Source organism: Simochromis diagramma, unplaced genomic scaffold (assembly GCF_900408965.1).
Source record: "Simochromis diagramma unplaced genomic scaffold, fSimDia1.1 OVJJ01000026.1, whole genome shotgun sequence".
Classification (NCBI taxonomy): Eukaryota; Metazoa; Chordata; class Actinopteri; order Cichliformes; family Cichlidae; genus Simochromis; species Simochromis diagramma.
Genome location: NW_024386985.1, coordinates 6,984,678 through 7,008,475, shown reverse-complemented (window position 1 = coordinate 7,008,475; position 23,798 = coordinate 6,984,678). Strand labels below are relative to the sequence as shown.

At 47.1% G+C, this 23,798-nt stretch overlaps 1 protein-coding gene across 8 annotated transcripts in view; it reads left to right on the top strand.

Annotated features, from left to right (window-relative positions):
- Positions 1-22,944, top strand: part of frem1b (Fras1 related extracellular matrix 1b) — a 44,736-nt gene extending 21,792 nt beyond the window's left edge. For all 8 annotated transcript variants that reach the window (XM_040040293.1, XM_040040292.1, XM_040040294.1 and 5 more), the window contains 23 exons: positions 33-241; positions 1,569-1,662; positions 2,343-2,595; positions 2,813-3,007; positions 6,181-6,369; positions 6,443-6,639; positions 6,901-7,108; positions 9,373-9,517; positions 11,777-11,918; positions 12,427-12,631; positions 13,083-13,347; positions 16,420-16,840; positions 18,671-18,872; positions 18,996-19,140; positions 19,255-19,384; positions 19,674-19,746; positions 19,844-19,993; positions 20,226-20,554; positions 20,783-20,836; positions 20,934-21,095; positions 21,172-21,290; positions 21,742-21,827; positions 22,633-22,944. In XM_040040293.1, coding sequence (XP_039896227.1) covers positions 33-241; positions 1,569-1,662; positions 2,343-2,595; positions 2,813-3,007; positions 6,181-6,369; positions 6,443-6,639; positions 6,901-7,108; positions 9,373-9,517; positions 11,777-11,918; positions 12,427-12,631; positions 13,083-13,347; positions 16,420-16,840; positions 18,671-18,872; positions 18,996-19,140; positions 19,255-19,384; positions 19,674-19,746; positions 19,844-19,993; positions 20,226-20,554; positions 20,783-20,836; positions 20,934-21,095; positions 21,172-21,290; positions 21,742-21,827; positions 22,633-22,841 — 4,182 coding nt within the window. In that variant the 3' untranslated portion in view covers positions 22,842-22,944. The remainder of the gene's footprint in view (positions 1-32; positions 242-1,568; positions 1,663-2,342; positions 2,596-2,812; positions 3,008-6,180; positions 6,370-6,442; positions 6,640-6,900; positions 7,109-9,372; positions 9,518-11,776; positions 11,919-12,426; positions 12,632-13,082; positions 13,348-16,419; positions 16,841-18,670; positions 18,873-18,995; positions 19,141-19,254; positions 19,385-19,673; positions 19,747-19,843; positions 19,994-20,225; positions 20,555-20,782; positions 20,837-20,933; positions 21,096-21,171; positions 21,291-21,741; positions 21,828-22,632) is intronic.
- Positions 22,945-23,798: the final 854 nt, after the last annotated feature.

The following is a 23,798-nucleotide window of genomic DNA, read 5'->3' as shown; positions in this document are numbered from 1 at the left end:
GATGTCATGCTGAATCTCTCTGTGCTCCTCAGGCTTTCACCAACCTGCTGCGGGTGGAGGAGGGCGGCGCGGCCTTCGTGACGGAGGAGCACCTCTTGGTCCGGGACCGGGACAGTCGAGAGGAGGCGCTGAGGGTGGAGATTCGGAGCACGGCTCGTCACGGCCGGCTGGAGCTGCGGGGCCGAGCGCTGCAGCAGGGAGGCGGGTTTACCCTGCAGGAACTGAGAGGGCTGGGCATCAGGTGAGACCCGGGTCAGGTGGTTCTGGACGTGCCGTGGTGATCTGAGCTCAGCGATCACTCTGAGAGCTCTCTGGTTTTATCCGCTGCTTCAGCAGATGGGTGTGTTTTCACCGGTGATATAACGCCGGAGGGTTTTTCTGATTTCAGAGGATTCAGTTTCAGAGGTTCCGAAGTTTTCAGGTGATCATGAAGCTGCTCACCGCGCTGTGGTCGACTGTTTGCAGTCAGTCTTGGTTTCTTAGAGCAGAAAGCACGGAGCGGATTTACTGCCAGCTTTTCTACTCCTCACTTCCTGTCATGTACCTCCTGTTCCAGTGGTGGGCGTTCACATTAAACATGTTTCTAATAACGAGCTCAGAGTGTGCAGGTAGGTCACCTTTAAAGAGTTTCACCTGCACCTCTGTTTTAAACGTCCACTGAACGTTTAGATAAACCAATTATTGTTCCTGTTTTGCAAAACTGTTTTGTTGCTTTTGCTCGTCTCACATTCATTTGTAGGTGATGTATGATTTCTTGTTCCAGCACACACGTCAGATAGAAACGCTGCAGTTTGTTCCTGTGAGTGATGCTGCTGTTTTTGCTGTTGTCGTGTTCTTCTGAAACCTCGCCCTGCAAAGAGCGCCAGTCACGTAAAATCCAACCAGCCGGTGGCTGTAACCGTGTGGTGTTCAGGGACCCCGGGTCACTCACCAACCAGCAGTTTGTGTTCTTAAAGTTCACGAAAATCAGAAAGTTTCTTCTTTCTTTGAATGTTTAAGGCATCCAACATTTTTTTCAGTTGTCCTTAGGTGACTATGAGTATTTCTGTAATTAGCAGCTGTAATCTTTCTATTTTACTATATTTATACTCGGAGGCCAGGTTCTTGTTTTAGCTGAAACCCACATCAGGCTTCATGTTTTATATATTAAGAATTTCTTTGTTAATGCGATGATTAAAGGCAGACTCTGTCAACACGTGACTTTGACTCGTCGACTCATCGTTTTCTTTTGTACTTTTAATAACATTTTTATTCAGCAATTATTTTGTGCCAGTTTATTTTATTTTATGACATTAATGTTTGTTTTTATTGTATTTATTAAGATTCAAGCTTTTTATTGAGTTTTACTTTGTGTAATTATTCAGATTAAATTAGACTCAGTATTGTGCTTGACCTTTACCCCTGGCTTACCGCTTTTGGAAAGTTCACAAGAGGTTCAGTAGTCTCCATTTAAAAAGCAGAAAATCTGGGCTCTAAACATCATCAGTGTTTGTAGAAGCTGCTGATGTCACCGATGTTTGACTGAGGAGCTGGTCACAGGTCAGCGTGACGGCGTCTCTGTGTTTCAGGTACATCCACGATGACTCTGAGACCACTGAGGATGTCGTTGGTCTCAAGGTGTCGGACGGTCTGAACTCGGTGGACGTCGTCCTGCACGTTCAGGTGAATCTACTGAATAAAGGTGTCACCTGCTGAGCACTCAAAGGTTTCTACTGACATGTAACAAGTGAAGAAGAAGCTGATTATAAAAGTTCAGGTGCTACTGTGGGCGGGATGCTTAGACACTAGCAGAAATCGAAACGGGATAACTTCAGTTAAAAAATCACAGATTAAGACAGGGAGACAAAGAGACACCCGAGTGTTTAACCAGCGACAGTCTGTCTCAGTGGACAGTTTATGGATAAAAGCAAGGTGACACACAGCAACCTAAATCAGAAGAGGTCAGCGTGTTAGGGCATGACCACCTTTTATAGCAATCAGCTCAGTACTTACAGGTGTTGCTTAACACCTGTAAACATTGAGTCCTGCCCACACAAAACCAGGGGGCAATGCAGAGGAGGAGAAAGCAGAGTGGGAGGGGTCAGCAGATGTGACTGACATTGATGTTGGTGAATGTTTACTTTCTAGAGTTTCCTATTTCAGTGAACTGTGAGGAGTTTTCACTGGTTGTAGTTCAAACGCGGAGAGAAACCAGAGCGATGACTGTGTGTGTGTGTGTGTGTGTGTGTGTGTGTGTGTGTGTGTGTGTGTGTGTGTGTGTGTGTGTGTAAAAAAGACCAAACACAGCCGGGACTTTTAGCTGGTTAATAAAAACGAAATGTAACCCACCCTCCCGTCCTCAGGTGCTGCCGATGAACGACGAGCCTCCTCAGCTGGGCGCCCGTCTGCAAGGGGGGCTGAGCTGCGAGGAAGGGGGGCGTGTCCAGGTGACGGTGGACTACCTGTCGGCCACCGACCGGGACAGCGACGACTCCGCGCTGACCTACATGCTCGCCCGGAGACCGAGCAGGGGAGAGCTGCAGCGAGCCGGCGTGACTGTGGACAAGTTCTCCCAGCAGGACGTCCTGCAGGGTCACATCTACTATGCCCACACAGGTGAGCAGGCCAGGCTGCGTTCACGGCACGTAGGAAAAATGTGTGTTCCTTCCGCAGGAAGGGAACCAGCCTTGGCTGAACTCTGGAAAAAGTTTGAATGGGTTATGAAGTAGGTTTGAAAGCAGAAACTAACCCGTGGTGCATTCATAAATGAAATAAAATGAAACGAAAGCAGTTCTTTAGAAACGTTTGTTGTGGACATGCTGTTCTGTTTAAGGCGGGGAGATCGGACCTGAGCCGGTGTTCGACACGGTCACCCTCATCATCTCCGACAGTGAGGCCAGAGGGCCGGACAGCTGCTGCCACGGGGAAGCCCCGCCCCCTCCTGTTCCTCTCCATGGTACACTTCCTGTTTACGATCTGAACATCACAGTTCTTCCTGTCAACGATAAAGTCCCTGCCGTCACTCTGGGTAAGATTCATCAAATTCACAAAAACCACGTGTACAGTTTACACAACAGCCTCATTCACGATGTCACGTGGACGCACCTGTTGGATCTGTGTGAGTGAACCAATCAGAGAGAAGCCCTTAACTTTCCTCTGTAACAGCACCAGAGCCACAAAAAAAACTCAAACTGTCATCAAACTACTTTATTGCAAACAGGACACAGGTTTATGGTTATTTAAACTGCAGAAATAAAGAAATGTCAAAAATAACAAAAACCATTAAAAAACTGTGCTGATGTTCGCTCACTGATCTCCTTCAGGATTGGCCAGATTTTAGTGAAGCTGACACACGGCGTTCACACAATGTCCTTTCAATGTTATGTTTGCGTTTACATCTGTGAACTGTAGGGAAGTGTGTGCTTTCATTCCCACTGAAAGGCTCCGTGTGTGCGTGTGCGCATGTGTGTGCTTAATCCTCTCTAACCAACAACACACCGTTACCTATCAGTCCAACACACACTCTGTAATGGGAGGGGCAAGGGGGGGCTAACATCTCTCACACACACATACACCGTCTCCCAGTCTTCCCAGTGTGTGTCCCAGTGGTCACTGGTCTCCATTGATAACCATGGAGCTCTTCAATCCCTGTTTTTGGCTGTGAGCAGTGAGAATGATCATCCATCCCAGGAGAGAGAGCGAGTGTGTGTGTGTGTGTGTGTGTGTGTGTGTGTGTGTGTGTGTGTGTGTGTGTGTGTGTGTGTGTGTGTGTGTGTGTGTGTGTGTGGGATAATCTCCTCCACAGTAGAGACATCATCTGTGCATTGTCTCCATTTTCTCTGTTTTAATCCTGAAGATGTTCTTTGGGTTGATTTTCGGTCACAGACGTTTAAACTGTGAGGTAGCTGCACTCAGTGACTCACCTGTCACAGGTGGAGATGATGGGAGATGAGAAACAGCAGGTCTGTGTTGTTAGTCGGTGGTTCCTTTACAAATGGCGCATAATTCCCCAGAAATGATGCTAATCAGGAGTGAAATGTGAACACGATGCTTTATTTCAGGGCAATAAATCAGAACCATTTTAGTAAAAATGAGCCGTTCTCTGAGCTCACAAATAACACTTTGCTGTGAGCTGCATTGTCAGCCTGCTGCTGGCTTGATTACAGCAGGGATGTCAAACACTGTGGGTCAGACCGAAGAAACTCTCCTTCCAGTCAGTCTAATGAAGTTTAACAATGCATTAACTACTCACTATAAAACCAGAAAATTCTACAGTAGGTGGTTAAAAACGGGGACTTTTCTTTCATGTAACTGTCTATTTATTACTTCATTACCTTGATGTAGTGCAGGGGTGGGCAACTCCAGGCGTTGAGGGCCGGTGTCCTGCAGCTTTTAGATGTGTCCTTGAACCAACACAGCTGATTCAAATGGCTAAATTATGTCCTCAACATGTCTTGAAGTTCTCCAGAGGCTTGGTAGCAAACTAATCATGTGATTCAGATGTGTTGACCCAGGGTGAGATCTAAAACCTGCAGGACACCGGCCCTTCAGGCCTGGAGTTGCCCACCCCTGGTGTAGTGTGAGTAGTCATGGGCAAGGTCTTAACCTAACCCATGACTACCCCAACCCTACCCAAAAGGAAAAACTTGTGAAACTTATGAAAATACATTAAAAAGTTTATGCCCTCCTTCCCATTTTTTAATGAGATCCTGTGGGCCGCATTTCAGTCTTTGCCGGGATGATTCTGGCCCTCGGACCTTGTGTTGGGAACCCCAGGATTACGGTTTCATGAACCAGGGTTTAACCATCGAGGCAGCAGATGAGAAGATGGAGCAGTTTGGGGGTTGGCCGAGTTTTAACGTAACTGTAGGTTGGTGCTCTGATCCTGTCGAGCTTCAGGAAACCGAAATCAGAATGATCTCTAACTTTAAAGATTTAAAGTTAAACTCAGCATAGAGTTTATTCTGGAGACAGAGCGCTGAGTTTACACTTGCTGAGGTCTTTGTTTAAACTGGCCTGATACTTGGTGTGTGTGTGTGTGTGTGTGTGTGTGTGTGTGTGTGTGTGTGTGTGTGTGTGTGTGTGTGTGTGTGTGTGTGTGTGTGTGTTGTCAGCCGGCTAACGAGGTTGGCACTGATGTGTTTTAAATGAAATCTGCTAATTGTCTGGTGGTATTACATGAAAACACACACACGGCTGAGAGATTATCTCACTGTGTGTGTGTGTGTGGACAGCGGACAATGAGCGTCTTAACTAAACAAAAGACAGAACCTCCATTTCGTGCTCACAATAGGAGACGTGTTAGCCGCAGCTCAGCAGCCAGATCAGCTTAGCGCTGCCGACGGCGGGACGACTCGTAATCCTGCCGGCGGGTCTCCCTGCTCATTCGGCACCGGCGCACAGTTCAGGGCCGAGGGTGGGGTGGTGCATGTGTGTGTGTGCATGCGCGTGTGGTGGTGCTGGTGTTTGGGTGGGGGGGGGTTCTTGGTCTAATTAATTAGCAGTGAATAAAGACGCAGAATAAGAGCCTTAGTGGAGCGAGCCTCACATCCACGTGTTCCTGTTTTAGGACGACGCTGGTTTATCAGCCAGATCCAGGACTGTCCCTCATTAATGCTCACACCCATCCACTCACATCCGCCCACAGTGTTCATACTCCAACTGAACACAGCAGGCTTAGACCCGCTCCTGTCTGCAGGAAACGGGGGGTGGAGGCTGCAGGTGGAGGGAATTCTGCTCCTGGTCCTGTTTGAGTTTCACTCAATAAAAAAAAACAGGATTATTAAACGATGCCTGAACTTTAGTTAGAAACTAAACAGGTGTAGTTTCCAGCTGTGAGAGATCTCAGTTTGGGGTAAAGTGTGATGAGGTGGGAGTTAAAGAATGGACAGATTCGCTTGCATGAACCGTCTGCTAACACATGAGGAGCTGGCAGCTCAACATCTACACCTGTACCTATTGTGTACAACATGTCCAGCCCAGAGTTGTGCTAGTGGCTCAGGTGGGCTTCAACATCATGGCAGAAAATAAGCCAGTGCTCCCGTGTGCTTCGAGTGGACATCTCGGTGGACGCTGTGCTTAGTGCGTGGCGTGCATGTGTGGAAGCAGTGGAGTTGAAATCCACCATCAGGCGCTCAGTCAGTGTGGCGAGCAGCATAGTTGATAAATGAAGAATGAAGGTGTTGCTGTGTCCTGGCGCAGGCGAGTCCATGCTGGTGGTGGATGAAGGCTCTTCTATCTGTCTGTGCGGGGGGGTCCTCGGAGCGTCAGACCCAGACAGTCCCCCTGAGCAGCTCGTCTTTCACCTGGAGACTCCTCCCCTTCACGGCTTCCTGGAGAACACGCAGCCGATCCCCGGCTCCGAAAAGAGCAACGCGGGAGTGCGAGTCGGTCAGTGTGCGGTGCACGGGCAGAACCTCGGGGAGCCGACTCAGATCTCACTCTAATGTTTGTCTTTTCCCAGAATCCTTCACTCTCACACACCTGACCTCTGGCTTCATCAACTACGTGCAATCGGAGCACAAAGGGGTGGAGCCAACTGTCGACCAGCTGTCCATCAGTGTGAGCGACGGGCTGCATCGCTCCGCCCCCGTCTCCTTCTACATCATTATCAAACCAACCAATGACGAAACACCATCGCTGCTGCTCGCCAACTTCACCGTACGTACACCTGAGGCCTGATCAGTAATCGGTCATCAATCAGCTATGACTTGAAGACAGCTGACTGGTTATTAAAAACATTGTCACCTCCCCCCGATTGAGGTGACAAAGCTGTAATTGTGACATCAAACAAGAGAAAATAACAATAAAGACTAAACAAAATTCACACGAGAGTCAAAGTAAAACGATTTCTCTGACTGAAACTGAATCTGCGATGATCCCAACAGCCTCACGGGGGCGCACTCCTCCTGTTCTCTGCAGGTAAAAGAGGGCGGGATGAGGGAGCTAATTCCATCCATACTGGATGGTTTTGACTTGGACGCCCCACCTGAGCTGCTCACCTTCGCCGTGGTGCAGCCGCCGGCTCACGGCAGCCTGATTAACAGCATCCACGGCACGGAGGCGGGAGCTGACCTCCTGCACAGGAGCCTCTCTGTCACCTCTTTCACTCTGCAGGAGCTCCGACAAGGTGAGGCAGTCACTCAAACAGGAAGTGTGAAAGTAAAATGTGAATACATTCTAGATTATTGGTGTGTTTTATACAGATGATCATCATTCAAACACTTTGAACCAGGATGACTTTGAACAAGAGCAATAATCACTTTTTCTTTCATATTCGGAGAGGGTCAGCAGCAGGGCCGTGTTCCCAACCATCTAAAAAATAAAATGTTTTTGGTCCATCCATTTGCTTCTGCTTATCTAAATCAGGGTCGCGAAGGGGCTGGAGTCCATCCCAGCTGTCTTAGAGCGAGAGACAGGGTATGCAATGGACATATCACTAACACATAGAGACAGACAACCATTCACACCTATGGGCACTTTAGAGTTTACCTATCCCCACTAACTGCATGTGTTTGGACTGTGGGATGAAGTTGGAGTACCCAGAGAGAACCCATGCATACACGGGGAGTGCATGCAGGAATACCTTGGCCCCAAATCACAGACAAACAGTATCCCACAGTTGTTTATGTTTTTAGACCCATTTTGCACAGAGTAATTTTTTGTATTGACAGCAGTGTTGAATATTCTTACACAGTAAAAACAAAAAACAACCACGTAAAATAATCACACCATAAAGATGGTTTGTTTTTGTTATTTAAGGCTACACGGGTATTTTTGAAAACTGAGATTTTCCATTTTCGTTAAAAAAAAATAAAAATCCCGCCCACATGTGCAGTTTTGAAAAAAATATCTCCGTCCACATGTAAACAAAAGAAATGAAGTTAAACGCTGTCAAGAATGTGCCAAATCCTAACTGTGAAGAAATGTTGGCCAATCAGAAGTCTAGACGCCTGGGAGTAAAGTACTGAAAAGTTTTTGTGTTTTTCTGGAAAGGCAGCTAATTTTGTGTTACTTTTCAAACGCCTTCATCGTTTCAAATGTTAATAACTAAAGACAGTATTTTGGATTTTGTCTCACTGGCTCCCTTGGCCAGAGTTTATTCAATAAATAAACTGAAAATCAGCCTGAGTGATTCAAAATCATAAGTCACAGCGCTGTTAAATATGCCTGATGTAGACTCACAACTTAGGAACGGACAAATGCATACAGCATACATAAATTTAATTTTAAAAAAATTAAATGTATTCAAAACTGACGACAATGTTGGCGTCGGGATTTGGGTTGTAAAAGCGTCTGTGGTGAACGTAGAAGCCACGTCCGAAGTTCACTCTGACGCCTTTGTCTTTCTAAATGGAGGGGCAGTAACCGCGTGTGTTTATGTAAAAACTGCAGATAGTCAGATTAACAGCAACAGTATTTTGTCTCTATCCGCCATTGTAGAAATGCATCTCACGTAAACATCACGTGGCGCACAGCGTGATGCCAAAAAAGGCACACACCTTTGACGTTGCGTGACTAAATCTCCGTTTTCCTCGTCCACAGGTAAATGCAAGAACAGACTTTGAAAACTCCACACTGGCAGGAGTTTTTCAAAATCTCAGTTTTCAGTGATCCAAAACACTGTTTACGTTTGGACGAAAGGCCCAAATGCATAGGAAAAGATGCATTTTCAAAAATACTCGTGTACATGTGGACGTAGTGTAAGAGTTAGTAGTTCATTTTATTGCTACCTGTAATTTATTGCAGTTAATTTTTATTTGTTTAATTGTTTACAAAAGGTTCGAGGTGTGAAATAAACTGCAATGGAGTTTGAAAAAAAATATGTGTGTGTGGTTGGAGGATGTGTTTGTGCCGGGGAGGGGGGGTCGCAAAGATTTTCTTGTAAAACAAAGGGGGGCCTACCAAAAAAAGTTGGGGAGCTACTGGCCTAGCCCTTACCCTAACCATCAAAATGAATGCCTAACCCTAAACCTAATCATAACCCAACTGTAACCCTGTCACTAAAACCACATTTTGAAATACATGTAGTAACAAATTGCTGAAGTTGATGGTATTGTACATTGATTCCTAAATGTCAATTAAAAAAACCAAAAAAAACCCCCACATTTTGAGTCTAAAAAATGCCTTCAAACTTGTTGGGACCAGGATGTTAGTCCCCATAAGTATAGTTAACATCAATTAAATTCTTATTTATATTGCACCAAAACACAACAACAGTTGCCTAAAGGCGCTTTATATTGTACAGTAGATCGTACAATAATAGATACAGAGAACCCCCTATGAGCAAACACTTTGGCGACAGTGGGAACATCCAATTTTTTAACCCCACAAAGATATGAATACATGCTCACAGAAACACACTGCTCCATATTTTTTGTTTTCCTCCTGCAGGCATGAGGATCGTCTACATGCACGATGACACAGAAACCCTGAAGGACGCCGTGGCTCTGCGGCTGACAGATGGTGTCCATGCAGTCGAGGGAACAGTTCAGGTCACCGTGCTGCTGGTCAACGACGAGAAACCACGACTGCTCAAGTACACACACACACACACACACACACACACACACACACACACACACACACACACACACACACACACACACAGACAGAGTGGTGTTTGCTCACCCTGATGTGGATCTGGCTTCCTGTGGGTCTGAAATTAAAATCAGGTGAAAGGAGGCTGAACATGTTTTACATTTCCTGTGACTTTGCTGCAGGAATTAAAAATGCAGCTGCTGCAAAATGTTTTTCTTCTTGATGGTTTTGTGTCATTTGCTGCTGTCATTGCTGTCATTCGTTTTCAGTTTGTCACACACATTTATTCTCGTTGTTATGAAGTTAATGTTCTTGTCCCTAAAAACCTCAGAAACATGGTGTCACACAGAAATATCTAAGACTGCCTTCCTTCATCTGAGACCAAACACGGATGTCAGCAAGTAGAAGACAAAAGTTAATTACATGCAGCAGAGGTGTGTTAACACACAGGAACACTCAGTGGATCATGGGAATCCCCCAGCACCCTACACCTGTTGCAGCATAACTATGGGAGGATTCGGCTTCACCTGATCCAACCCTAACTATACGCTTTAGCAAAGAGGAAAGTTTGAAGCCTGATCTTAAAAGTAGAGCTAGTGTCTGTCTCCCGAATCCAAACTGGAAGCTGGTTCCATAGAAGAGGGGCTTGAAAACTGAAGGCCCTGCCTCTCATTCTACTTTTAAATACTTAAATACAAGAAGTAAGGCGTCAGTGCTCTAATGGGGTAATATGGTGCTATAAAGTCATTAAGATAAGACCTGATTATTTAAGACCTTGTATGTGAGGAGATTTAAAACTCTTTAAAGGTTTTCAGGGAGGAAGTAAAGAGAAGCTGTGAAGGAGGTGAAATGTTTTGGGTTTAGTTCCTCTCGTCACATGGACCCTACTATAATTTGGATTAATTTGAGCTTTATGGAAAGAAACTTCTGCCTCCGCACAGCAGGCGGCACTGCTGCACAGGGAGGGGGAATTACCTGCACAGTGTGACAACAGAGCAGCAAAAATCAGTTTAACTGTCACAAACTGCTACAGAAACAAGTGCAGTAAATTCTTAAAACTCTAAAAATAAAAGTTTATGTGTGATGCTCAGTCCAGGTGTTTCCACCTCACACCTGTACCTCTGTTGTTCCTCTGCAGTCTGAGCGTTGGACCCTAAAAGTTGAAATTCAGAAATCTCTCCGGCTCCGATCGCGTCACCTTTTGAGCTGTTTAGAATTTTTTGTGTTGTTTGGGTGTTCGGATATTCGTTTAAGTCCTGAACTGTCAGCAGACGTCCGGTTTAACATCTGTCTGCAGCTGCTGTGTAATCCAGAGCATTTGGGGAGGGGGTGGTAGGTGCATGTGACCTGTGACCCCCCTCCTCCCCCATCCTTAGTGTTTTCATTCCACTGATTGTGAATTTGCATCCTTGACTGGGCTCCCACCCACTGTCCCTCACCCCCTCCCCTGCGCCGTCCCCAGATCAGCTGTGTTGGTGGGGGTGGAGGTAGCTGGCGGAGGCTGAGCTGGTGCTGTAAAGGCCGCCGAGGCAGAAATAACACAGAGACTTGGCAGATGCCGGCCGCCTTGTTTTCCCGTTTCCTGCAGGATGGACGTGGCAGCTTCGCTCCTGCGTGGATTTTACTTCCGAGTGAAGAAGCAGCCAGATGGTTCCTGATGTTCAACACCGCCCCACCTCAAAAAAAACAAAAAAGACCCCACCACCAGCACCACCAACATCTCCACCATCCCACAGGAAAAGCCTGCTCACACAAACCTTCACCCTCCTGCTCGTGACTCACATCAAACGGCTTCTGTTCGTGTTTTCTTCGAGTCCTGTAGGGCGAAACGTGTTTGATGATAAAAATAAAGCAAGATGTGTTTAAAGTCAGAAATATTTTTTATTAAAGTCATCCAGAGTGCAGCTAAAAGATGAAGCTGAAGCAGACCAATATTTTCTGTTCTCCACCTCTGCGCTTCACCTCAGAGATGTTGGTTCGCTCTTGGTGTTGTGACATACAGATGCTCTTAGAGGGTCAGGGTCATTACCTCCTCTCTGTCTGCAGTTTTGTTGCACAGGAAACAAGTTTAAGTGAACTTTTGTCTCACTCTGAACACAGATCTGCCAGGAGGGGGCACTCAAACATCTGTTTAACTTTAAGTTAAACAGATGTTTGAGTTGAACTCCATGCAGGATGGAAGTTATGAGCATGCTGAGAACAGAAAAATGTGCTTGACCACAAACGTAATGAGAAATTTTCTTCTGTGGTGTTTCAGGAATGCTGGACTGCAGGTGGACTCAGGTGAGCTCAGGGTGATCTCCAGTGTGGTTCTGGAGGCTGAGGACCTGGACACGCCCCCAGAACAGGTGTACTACTTCCTTAATGTTGCTCCGCGGTTTGGAAAACTGCAGCTGAAGGTGTGTGTGTGTGTTTGTGCATGCGTGTGTGTGTTTACTGAGTTTTACTTCTATAATAAGCAAAGATTTCAGTTTGAGTTGTTTCCAGGTTAAAAGTTTAAAGAGGAGGGGGGAAGAAAAGAAGGAAGAATTAAAGGAGGAAAGGGAAGGAAAAAGAAAGGAACAAGGGAGGATGAGAGGAGTAGAGGAAGGAAGGAAGGATTGAAAGACTAAGGATGGAATCAAGAGGAGGAAAATAATTAGAAAAGGAGAAAATGAAGGAAAGGAGGAGTGAAGGGAGGATGAAGACAACAAATGGTAGAATAAAGTAAGGGAATAAGAGCGGAAAGAGAAAGGAACGAGAGGAATGAAGGATGGGAGGGGAAGTGGCAGAAACAGGAAGTCAGGTGTGTGTTTGTGCAGGTGTTAAATCCTCCTGATTAAATTGTGACCTGAGGCTGGTGTGAGACGTTGAAGGTGACTCGTCTTCCTGCCGCGTCTCTTCCTGATCCGAGCGTCTCGCCCGCAGACGACGTCGGGGTGGAACGAGCTGACGGCGGGTCAGAACTTCACACAGGGCGACGTGGAGATGAACCGACTGTGGTACCAACACACCGCTGCCACCAACGCAGCCGGCTTTAAAGGTCACGACAGCTTCCGCTTCACCCTCAGCGACCTGGACAACGAGTCTCCGGCTCAGAGCTTCTTCATCTCTGTGCACGTGGTGCAGAAAGGTCAGAGGTCACAGAGAGTTTTAATGCAGAGAATTCAGCAGTAACACTTTTATCCAGGTCATGATTTTATTTCATGTTTTCTCGCACTCACACACACACTCACTCAAACACACACACACAGGGCCCTGTGTGGCCCTGTTTCATTCATTATTGAGCGCGCCCCCTTCCTGCCGGTTTTACCAGTCGGATGAACACGCTGCCCTGGGTCTGCGGCCCTTCTGGCTTGGCGCCCTGTGATCCTGGAGGAACAGAGAGGTGAGAAATGGCCGACCTCCTCGGCTGCTGAATAATTAATGGCGGGGAGGTGGAGCAGCTGTGGAGAGCGCCGCCTCACCTCCTCTGGGTGCTTTTTAGTTGAAAAGTTGAACTTGGGCCCTGACTGTCACATGTATTATGTAGGCAATCGCTCGGTCCCCTCTGACACCTGAACGCTTCCTCTGACTGCCTCCAGGGGACGTCGTGGTGCTGAGCAGGCCGGTGCACCTGAGGGAGGGGCAGCGTGTCGTCCTGAACACTGACATCCTGCTGGCATCAGACTCGACTGGCCGGCCCGAGGAGCTGGTCTACACGGTGTCTGACCCGCCGCGTCACGGCCTCGTCCACGCCGTCCACCGGCCTGGAGTCCCACTACTCAGCTTCACCCAGCTGGACGTGGCCGCGCACCGAGTCTGCTACACCCACGACAACAGCCATGATGCCGAGGCTGACTCCTTCAGGTGAGAGTTGGAGCTCAGAGCAGCTTCTTTTAATGACAGCCGCTGTGCAGGTGAAGGCGGAGCCTGATTTTTAAAAAAACAAACACTCCGGGTTTTCTCTCTGCTCTTTTTCCAAGAACCGTTACAGTGCAATCTGTCAGCTTTCAAACCGTTGCTGTGTGTTTGTGTGTTACACACGGTGTGTTCTTTAGTATATTTAAGTTTACCCCACCTGCCCTCCGAGGTCATCTGCTAGTGTTCTCCGGACCAATTCCTTGATTTAAGGACACTTCCTGGAGGTTCTTTTCTGACCGTGCATTAAAGATTTAAGATGCTTGCTGGAACTCCGTCACTGTGTCGAAACACTGAATCTCAACTTGAGATGGCCGCTCCTCCCTGAGCCTGGCTCTGCCGGAGGTTTCTTCCTGTTAAAAGGGAGTTTTTCCTTCCCACTGTCGTCAAAGTGCTTGCTCATAGGGGGTCATATGATTGTTGGGTTTTTGTCTTTGAATGCAGGGTGGGTAGAGTCTACCTTACAATATAAAGTGCCTTGAGGTGACTGCTGTTGTGATTTGGCGTTATATAAATAAAATTGAATTGAGTTCTGCAGGTGGTAGCTCTGGTTCTGCTCACAAACGGTCCTCCTGCTGCAGGTTCTGGTTAGAAGAAGCTTCCAAAACAGAACGAAGAGGAGGTTGAGTGATATTGAGGACCAACAGGAACCTGACCAACCTGCATATGTCAGATGGCAACTATTAAACACAGTGAATTTTCAAAATAAAAGTGATGCTTTCAGAGTGGTTAAGGTCTTATGAAGTTTTAAAACCCTGTTGTTGTTAAATAAGAAATCTAATTGTCAAGAAGAATATTTTAGTCCTTAAATCACTTTGTGTCCAGATACAAGTTACAATGACAGAATAAAATGGATGTTTGTGATGATGAATAAAAGGCTGAGGATCCTGTGAAAATCTGCATACTGTGAGAGGAGGAATTCTCTGCCCCCCCCCCCCCCCCCCCCCCAAAAAAAAAAACCACACACACACACACAAAACTATCACACACAACATTTGGCCAACAAAAGAAAACTGGGCACGGAGACGAGAGGAAAAAAGGCTCAGCATCAGGAGACGAGAGGCTTTCTCTGCTGCAGTATGTTTATCTGCTTTTCCAGCCAATTTGGCAGCGGTTAGGGTTTTGAGGAGGAGGAGGGGAGCATGCTGGTGTGTGCAGACCCCGGGTTTGTCACCCAGACCTCTGCTGCCCCAGCCGGCTGGCTATCTGGCTCCAGAACACCCATCAGATCACAGCCAAGACTGAGAGAGAGAGCCACACTCTGACGGCTTCCAGAGCAGCTGAATTATAATGATTTACAGTAGTCCAGCCTGGAAATAATAAATACATGAACTAGTTCTTCTGCATCACTCTGAGACAGGGTGTTTCTAATTTTAGAGATCCTGCACAAATGTTCTTCCATTTGTCCTACATATTTGTTTAATATAGTTTGTTTAACTGAATGACATGCTGGTCTGGTGTTACTGGAGTAAGTATCTGGTTAGATACCATATTTGTAAGATTTTAGGTTTGAGTACAATAACCTCGGTTTTATGTGAATTTGGAAGCAGAAAATTAGAGGTCATCCAGGTCTTTGTCTTTAAGACATCCCTGCAGTTTAAGTAGTTGGTGTGTGTTATCTGGCTTCACACAGAAAGTTGGGTGTCATCTGCATAGTGTAAGAGTGTGCTGTGTTTCCTGTGGAGCTCCAGCTGATTATGTCTGTTTAAGTTGTGGCTGTGTAGAACCGATAGCGAGTGAGGTCATCATTTATCATCAAACATCAATTGAACGGAATAAAACCTGTGATAAGCTGCGGGAATTAATAACTGCTTTCGCCGATTAGATTCCTCCATCAGCTGACTCCAGTGGTTGTAGCTGTGGTGCATGAATGTGGATAACTGATAATTGAACACTTTCTTTACTACCTCACACCTCAGTACCTGCATTCATGTTAGAGCTATACGAATGACTTTAATTTATTGATATTTTCATTTTGTGTATTTTCTTTTTGATTGGCTGCTGGGGGGCAGTAATTTCCAGACTTTTGAGAGGAAGTATTTCTTATCTTGCGAGGTTTACAGTTAGAGTTTAGGCTTCAACTACACTGGATTTCCTTTAATTCTGATCACGTTCCTAGTATCGGAATCAGATCTGGAATCAGAATCGGGGTGAAACAGCTTTCATCAGCGTAAGCCTGTCAGCTTTAGAAGGCACAGACAAACTCAGTCTCATGTAGTTCAGACCACTACAGTTATATATTCAAGGAGGAGGAAATGTCCCCTTTTTAACTTCGGAAAACATCAAAATAAGGTCATGAAGATAAGATCACGAACAGCCCGACGAGTCAGAAGATGAAGAAAAACCAGTTTGAACATCGTGTCTCAGTTTCCTACAGTTAGTGTGTCTCTGTCATGGAACAACACAAATATTTAGCCTCAATCAAAAACTAGTAATGATGTGAAAATCTTTTATTCTTCAACATTAACGCTGGCTGCTTTTAAAGGACCCTCTGAAAGGCCGGATTTGGCCCCCGGGCCACATGTTTGACACCCTCTTTTAGAGTCTGAGCTTGAGCTGTGGCTGGATTTACCTTTTAACTGATGATGTGTGTTAGGACTCAGGTGCACACGTGTGTGTGTGTGCGTGTGTGTGGTGACAGCAGATGATAAATGTGTATTATTAGAAAAATAACAACAACGTTGGCACGACAGCGACCGACAACCAGAGCACGGCCGTCCCTGGGCAAACGTGGACGCTACTGCAGCCAGATGTTACACCAGGACTGTGTGTGTGTGTGTGTAGGCCTGGGGCAGTTTGTCAGCTGCAGGGCTGAGAGGCAGATTGTGTTGGCACAGAGCAGAGAGGACAAAACACACACACACACACATACACACAGACACACACTGGTTTGGAGGGACACTGCCTCAACCTGAGGACAATGCCCTGTATAACATGTTCTCCCATCGGGAGGCGCTGCAGAACTGAGTTGAAGCTAAATATCAGATCAGTTTATAACTGCTTCCACTCTTCTCTCCTCAGTTTTGTTGTTACAAACGGTGACTCGTCTCGCAGCTCCACCCTCCACTTCACCATCGAGCATGGTGACCGCATCCCGCCCACCCTCAGCCGCAACGTTGGCCTCCGGCTGCAGGATGGCTCCACAGTGACCATTACTTCGGACCAGCTGCAGCTCACCGACCCCGACACTACCACCGCCAACCTGGGATACGTCATCACGCAGCTGCCGCAGCACGGGAAGCTGCTGCTGAGAGGCACGCCGCTACCCTCGCCGCCCCGGTTCTCCCAGATGGACGTGGACGACCTCCACCTGACTTACCAACACGACCCGAGCAGCCCTGCGAAGATCGACGGGTTCTACTTTATGCCGAGCGACGGACACAACAGGGGCCACCTGGAGTTTGGGCAGCTGAGGGAGGAGCCTGCTGTGTTTGACATACAGGTGAGCCACGAACGCACAACACAACTCAGAGGAAGTAACGGGAAGTAACACAACACAGGAAGTCTGAACATTTCAGTTCAATTTTACTTATATAACCAAAAATCACATCAACAGTCACCTCAAGGCGGTTTTTTGATAAGGTAAAGATTCTACAATAATACAAAGTAAACCTCAACAACCACGTGACCCCTGTGACGGGGGGACAGTGGGAAGGAAAAACTCAATTTAATCAGGCAGAAAACTCCAGCAGAACCAAACACTGACTGCAGGGTCAGAGGTCAGTGTGGCTCAATCCACAGGTAGAATTACTCTATTCATCTCACAGCAGAAACGCGAAATTTTAATAATAACTAAAGCAGGTCAGACGGAGCCCAACAAACAACGATCTGGACCTCTGCACACGGCTTCAAACCAGCAACTTCCAGCAGTGAAAATGGACCAAACACAGGAGGTGCTGGTCCTGATCTGGAACCAGTTCCAGGTTTCCACTAAAAGCCTGATTTTGACCCAGAGTTGGATTCCTCCCCACAGGTTAGCCAGGTGGCTAACACCATCGCCTCGAGCCTCTGAGACTCTGGAGGCCACCTGTGATTAGACCAAACATCGAATAGTTTGTGTGTGAGAAGGATATCAGTGAAAAGTGTGTGTGTGTGTGTGTGTGTGTGTGTGTGTGTGTGTGTGTGTGTGTGTGTGTGTGTGTGTGTGTGTGTGTGTGTGTGTGTGTGTGTGTGAGAGAAGCCATTAGAGCAGGGAGCATCCATGAAAAGCAGCAGAGGATCCCCTCACGGAGGAGCTGCTCATGCCTGCAGCACAAATCTCTGACCTGATGATGACGTAGATTTTATGTCTGTTTGTGTTTGGACATAACAGATGCGACCCGGATGAATGAAACTGGGCTCCTTCCTCTGTTCTTTAAAATATTAGAAACCGAAAAAGCTGCAGATCACTGAGATATTAAAGGACCTTGTCTTATTCAGATGTTCTGTTCCTGCTCTGAAAATGAATTACACACACCAAAAAAGAGCTGAAGTCAGAGGATGGCATAAGCTTCATCAGTGTCAGCAGAATCATCCATGAACAGACTCATACATAGGACATCGGTGACACCTGGTGGTCAGGCAACTGAACTGCAGGCAGAGAGAGAGAGAGACGGGTAAAATAACACACACTGATCAGTTTCTGCTGCTTCACAAAGTTCTCTGAAATATCCAGAAGATAAAAATCCTGAGATGAAGTGCAGCAGGCCTTTTCAGGAAAAGGGGCCACTGAGAGAACGAGGGGGAGATGATTTGTGCTCAGTTTGATGACAACAGCAGCGTAAAAGCTCCTTCCACCGACCGCCTCTGCTCAGATCTTAAATCAGGATGACAAAGGATGACCTGAAGCTCCGCCAACACGTGATGTCACATGCTGCTGTTTCTGATGTCACTTCCTCCATCACCTTTGAATCTGTCGCTTCCACAGATTTGAGTTTCTGTAAAGTGCTGACAGAGCGACGCTTTCTTGGGAAGCCGTAAGCCTGACTGAAGCCCGACTGTTATCTCTGCATGACCGACAAATCATCCTCATCCTCTCCTCTGAACTTCGTCTGAAGACACGTTCCAGAAAACACTGTTTGTTAAACTGTTCATTCAGGTCCTGAAGTGAGATGATGAGTTGATGACGGATGCACAAACGAAGTGTTTCCCTAAAGATAATAAAAAAGTTTTTTGCGTGTGTTTGACTCGTTTGGTTTCTTTTCGATTCCTGCTGCTCAGTTTCCTCTGATCTTCGTCCCCCTGAAGTGCTCGCTGTTTCTGTGTTACTGATTTAACTTCCTGCTGTGTTCAGGTGGATTGGGTCGACCGGACGCCTCCCACTCTGACCACCAGGGGGAGTCCCAGCACCGTGGTGGATCTGGGCGGCGGCCGTTACGGAATCTTCATCACCAGCAGAGAGCTGCAGGCCTCAGACCCTGACAGCCCCACAGAGGAGCTCGAGTTCTCCATCAGCAGACCTCCACTCTTAGGATACCTGGAGAACGCCGCCACAGGTGTGCGAGGAAACTGATGGTTGCTTACACAGGCTCACCTGTGCAGGGCTCACGTGCTTCTCCTACTGTGCAGTCAGATTAAAAGCCTTCCTTCTCTTCCTCTTCCTTCTCTCGCTCCATCAGGGTCGTACATCAAAGGTCGTTTCACGCAGCGTGACGTGGATCGGCGAGCCGTGATGTTCGTCCTCCCCGCTGACGTGGAAGTGACGTCTGACAGCTTCCTGTTTGTCCTCAGAGATCCGGCAGGAAACAGCGCGTTGCCTCAGACGTACGTTACATCACATCCTGTCTGTCTGCTCGTGGTTACTCTGTGAACATAAATGAAACCTTCGGTCAGGTGGGGGTGCTGTCTGACTCTAACAGCCTCTTCTTTTTCCTACAGGCTGGAGCTGTCCTGGTCTCGAGTGGAGCTGTCGGCGACCTGCTACAGAACCTGTGAGACGGCCGGGATACTTCAGATCCGCGTGCAGCGCAGCGGGAGGAGCGCTGACCCTGCCTACGTCGCCATCCAGGTCACGCCTCGCCCGCCTCCTGGTTTATAATATATAAAACTGGAAGTTCCTAACCGCTTTGTCTGCTCAGATTCTGTTTTAAGTCTGAGCGCAGTCGCAGACTCTCAGATGTCTTCCTGAGCGTTTCTCAGTTTTCAAGCCGCTGTGGTAAACCTGCGAAAGACTCCAGCTTTTACGAACTCTGAGTTAGATTAAAAGCAGCTGAGAATAGAGTGAAGCCGACGTGTAACAAGCAGGAAGCTGTAGCTCGGTTTGTTTTGGACTAAAATCCTGACGTCTTCTTCTTCAGGTGGACGAAGGATCAGCCAAAGCTGGCAGAGATTTCACTCACAGCACTGCGAGTCTCATCCAGTTCGATCCAGGTCTGCCCGCCGCTTGGGCTTTCACCGCCTCATCATGTGACCTGTTGTGGCGCAGCGTGCAGTCCTGGTCTAACAGCTGTTTTTTGTTGTGCTTCAGGTGTGAAGGTGAAAACCTGGAACATTTACCTGATTGACGACGGCCTGGAAGAAAACCATGAGAGCTTCACGGTCACACTGAGAAACCCCCAGAACGCCGTCCTGGGACCAAGGAGCTCGGCCACCGTGGAGATCATCGACCCCCGCCGAGGTGACATGATCGGTCTGATCAATGAGTCCAATGAATGAATGAGTTTAACTCTACAAACTGAGAAATAAATACAATAAATTGTCTGTGAGTGGGATTTAAAAATGATTCCAGTCGATTTAAAATGAAAACTGCTGCTCCATCAAACCATCCTCACACCATCACAGTTAGGACTTTAAGCCGCTGGTCAGTCTTAGATTCGACTGAACGTTAAAGGATTGCTTCTGTGTCTCAGGAAGCTGTGACCCAGACGACCTGTGGGTAGAAGATGATCAGCGCCCCCTTCCTCCTCCTCCTACTCCTCCCCCTCTCCCTCCTCAGCTCCCTGATCCTCTGCAGCAAGAGGAGGAAGAGGAGGTTCCGGTCATCAATATAGAGACGGAGCTGCTGTGGGAGAACCAGCCTCACCCGCCCCGAGGAGACGTCCCGAATCGACATCACCTGGACTACAAAGAGGTGGAGCCACGAGACCCAGAGCCCCACAGCAATGGCTACACCCCCCACAGCAGCCACCTAAACATTCAGCAGCACACTGGAAGCAGTACTGGGAACACTGGGAGCACGGTGAGACACAGACAGAACATGAATCTGAGTTCTTTAAACTTTAAACAGTCAGAGTGAACGATTGTCACACGATCGTAACAAATCAGCGAACAGGAAGTTGGGCTCAGACGGGCACCGCCTGCGCTCTCAAACAATATCTGTTCACAGATTTGTGATCCATTTTCTCGTCTGTGTGTGTTTGTGTGAGTGTGTCTTTCTGTAAATTCTGAACTTTGTGTTGTTGTTCAGGTCCGTCTATCTGCACAGAGGAGGCCTGAGGACGAGCAGGAGAAGGTTTGGACGGTAAGACACTCAGCCAGTTTATCCAATGACCGACTGAAGCTCACTGTGTTAATGTCTCTTCCTCCTCCTCCTCCTCCTCCCCTCCTTCTTCCTCCAGTTCCACAGTCTGACTCCTCTCCGGCTGGAGGAGCTGCAACCGGGCGATGTCGAGTGGAGCTGGTCAGCTCACGGTCGCCCCCTGCAGGAACTCCAAGTTGGAGATTCTCCTCAGATGGCTCATCAAGCTCAGAAACACCAGCCCGAGCTCCGCCAGCACAAGGTACACACACACACACCTGCATACACACACACACACTGGAGTAACCTTTGACCTCTGGCTATCTGTGTGTGTTCAGGTGGGGAAGTCTGTGAGCAGCTCATGTCCTGATGGCTGGACGCACCACAGGAGACGATGTTACATCCTCAGCCCGTCCGTGGCGAGCTGGGCCAGCGCCGACAGAACCTGCTCGCTGCTGTAAAGAAGCCGCTTTCTCCTCTGACTCTGTTTCCGTTCTGTTTCTGGTTTGCTGATTGATCTTTGGTTTCAGATTTGGTCACTCAGCTGAGATGTGACACAAGTCAGAATCATCACTGATGTCCATGACATGTTTAAAACATGACCATGAGTCTCGCTGTAACACATCTGACGGTTTAAAGGAGGTCCTCACAGAGTTTCTTCCAGCTGTGCGTGGCGAACAGCCTGCAGCTGCAAAGCAAGAAAAAGATTTTGAACCATCGCAGTGACTGTTTGATTTTTATTTTAACTTCATGAGCATTTGAAAACTGTGCTTCATTTAATTAAGGCAACGATGCTGAGCCAGCCTGAGGTCATGCACCTCTGTGCTGCACGTATGAGCAGGACGGAAATATTAATCAGTGAAGAACCTGCTCTCTGATGTGACCTTTGCTCTCCTCTCCTCTGGCAGGTTTAACAGCAGCCTGACCGACGTGCACTCCAGGAGAGATGTGAGCTGGCTGTGGAGGTTTGCAGGGAAGAAGCCATTTTGGATCGGTGGGTGTTTCCTCAATAATGATAACCAGTCAATCAAGTTAATTAATAGTTAATTTAGCTGTTTCCTGATGTTTCTTGGCTTTTGGGTCATGTTGACTTTTATCCACATTTAAAGAACTGAAAGTCTGAACAAACCCCAGCAGGCCTCTGCAGTTTGACTGGGAAACAGATTTTATTTCACTGTGTTTTTAGGATGTAGCACAGATATGTGAAACTGTACGCAGGCTGAATCTGGTCCCTCACAGATGTTCACTTTGGGCTCTTAGTAACACCTCACTGGACCTGCAGGCTCAGAGAGAATCAAAGGTGATGCTGACGTAGGAGGAATAAACGAGCAAAGTTCTGTTTTCAGAAATTTAGAGTTTGGGGCATCACTTTGAATATGTGGCAAAGAAAGCAAAGCCATTGTCTTTTTTTAAACTCTGTTCTCAGAGCGATCAAGCTGTCATTGTTACCTGGCAGGAGGCTGTGCTGCAGGTAAACTGCAGGATCATTGTCACACAGGTGCTGAGTTTGTTCTCACACACCTGAACACAAAGGAAGCTTTGTGGTGTCGGTGTGGCCCTCTGGATCACTCTTGAATCTGCCATCTTTTGATTCTTTGAACTCTTTGGAAACTTTTAAGCTCGCAAACCTGAGCAGATTTTCTTTATTCATGAGTTTTCGGGCTGATTCTGATGATGATGAAAGGTTTTTGTTTCAGTGACTCTGATTTGGAGCTCCAGTGGATGAAATGTTGTATCCTGAGGCCTGGTGCGTGTCAGGCTTTGCTTCCAGACTGACGGCTCCTCTGTCTGCTCCTCAGGTCTGTCTGGAGGTCCAGGACGCTCATCGTGGGCTGACAGTCGCTCGCTGTCTTCCTCCAGACTGAGGGGGGCGCCGGTGAGCCCCGGTGAGCCCGAGAACGACTCCAACTGCGTGCTGGTTCAAAACCCGAGAAGCTGGATCTCCACGAGCTGCTCTGCAGAAACTCAGCACTCATTCATCTGTTCATCGCCAGCTCAAACTCACTGAGACATTCATAGCCAGTGGCCTTCATATTTAACGTGATGAGGTGATGCTGCTCTGTACATTAGTTTCATACTTTGTCTTAATAAAGCTGCTGCACAAACACAAATATGAGTCAGCAGTTTGGTGACTTCTTTCCTCACATTTTCAGATAGGTTTGTATTACAGTATAAACGGTGTCATTGATTGGAATCGATGTTTAAAGAGAGTTAGCCAGTTTGAACAGATGAGTTTTGACTTGAATGAGAAGAGAGAGCCAGTTTTCCTGATATCAGGAGGAAGGGAATTCCAGTGCCGCGGTGCAGAGCGGCTAGAAGGAAGAAATATACAGCTGAGTGTCATCAGCATGACAGTGAAACTTAATATTAAATTTCTGAGTATGTAACCAAGTGGAAGCATGTAAAAAATTAATAGAAAAGGCCCTAATACTGAACCCTGTGGCACACCAGCAGAAACAGAAAATGAACCTAAAAAGTGAAATTTAAGTTGAATGAAATGAGTGCAATCTGAGAGATATGAGGTGAACCAGGCTAGGAGGATATGACTAATGCCAAAGTCTTTTCAGAAGGATAGTGTGGTAAATCAAAGGCTGCAATCAGAGAAGGGTTGAGGATGGTGAGGACACTGGAGTGACCTGCCATCAGGAGGTGATTGGTTGTTTTTAATATTTTCTGTGCTGTGAAGTGGGCGAAAACCAGACTAGAATTGTTCATAGAGATTATTGTTATTGACGTGTGTGAAGCTAAGAGGCGACAACATTCTCAATAATTTTAGAAATTAAAGGGAGGTTAGATATCTGTAGAAAGTTATTGAAATTATGGGAAATTATTAAGAATTGGAATAACGGATGCAGTTTTCAATAATGAAGTAACAACTCCAGCGCTAAGGGAAAAGTGAATAATGGTGGTAATAAGGGAGGCCAGTATTTAAATCACTTTCTGAGTATCATGATGACGTATTAGA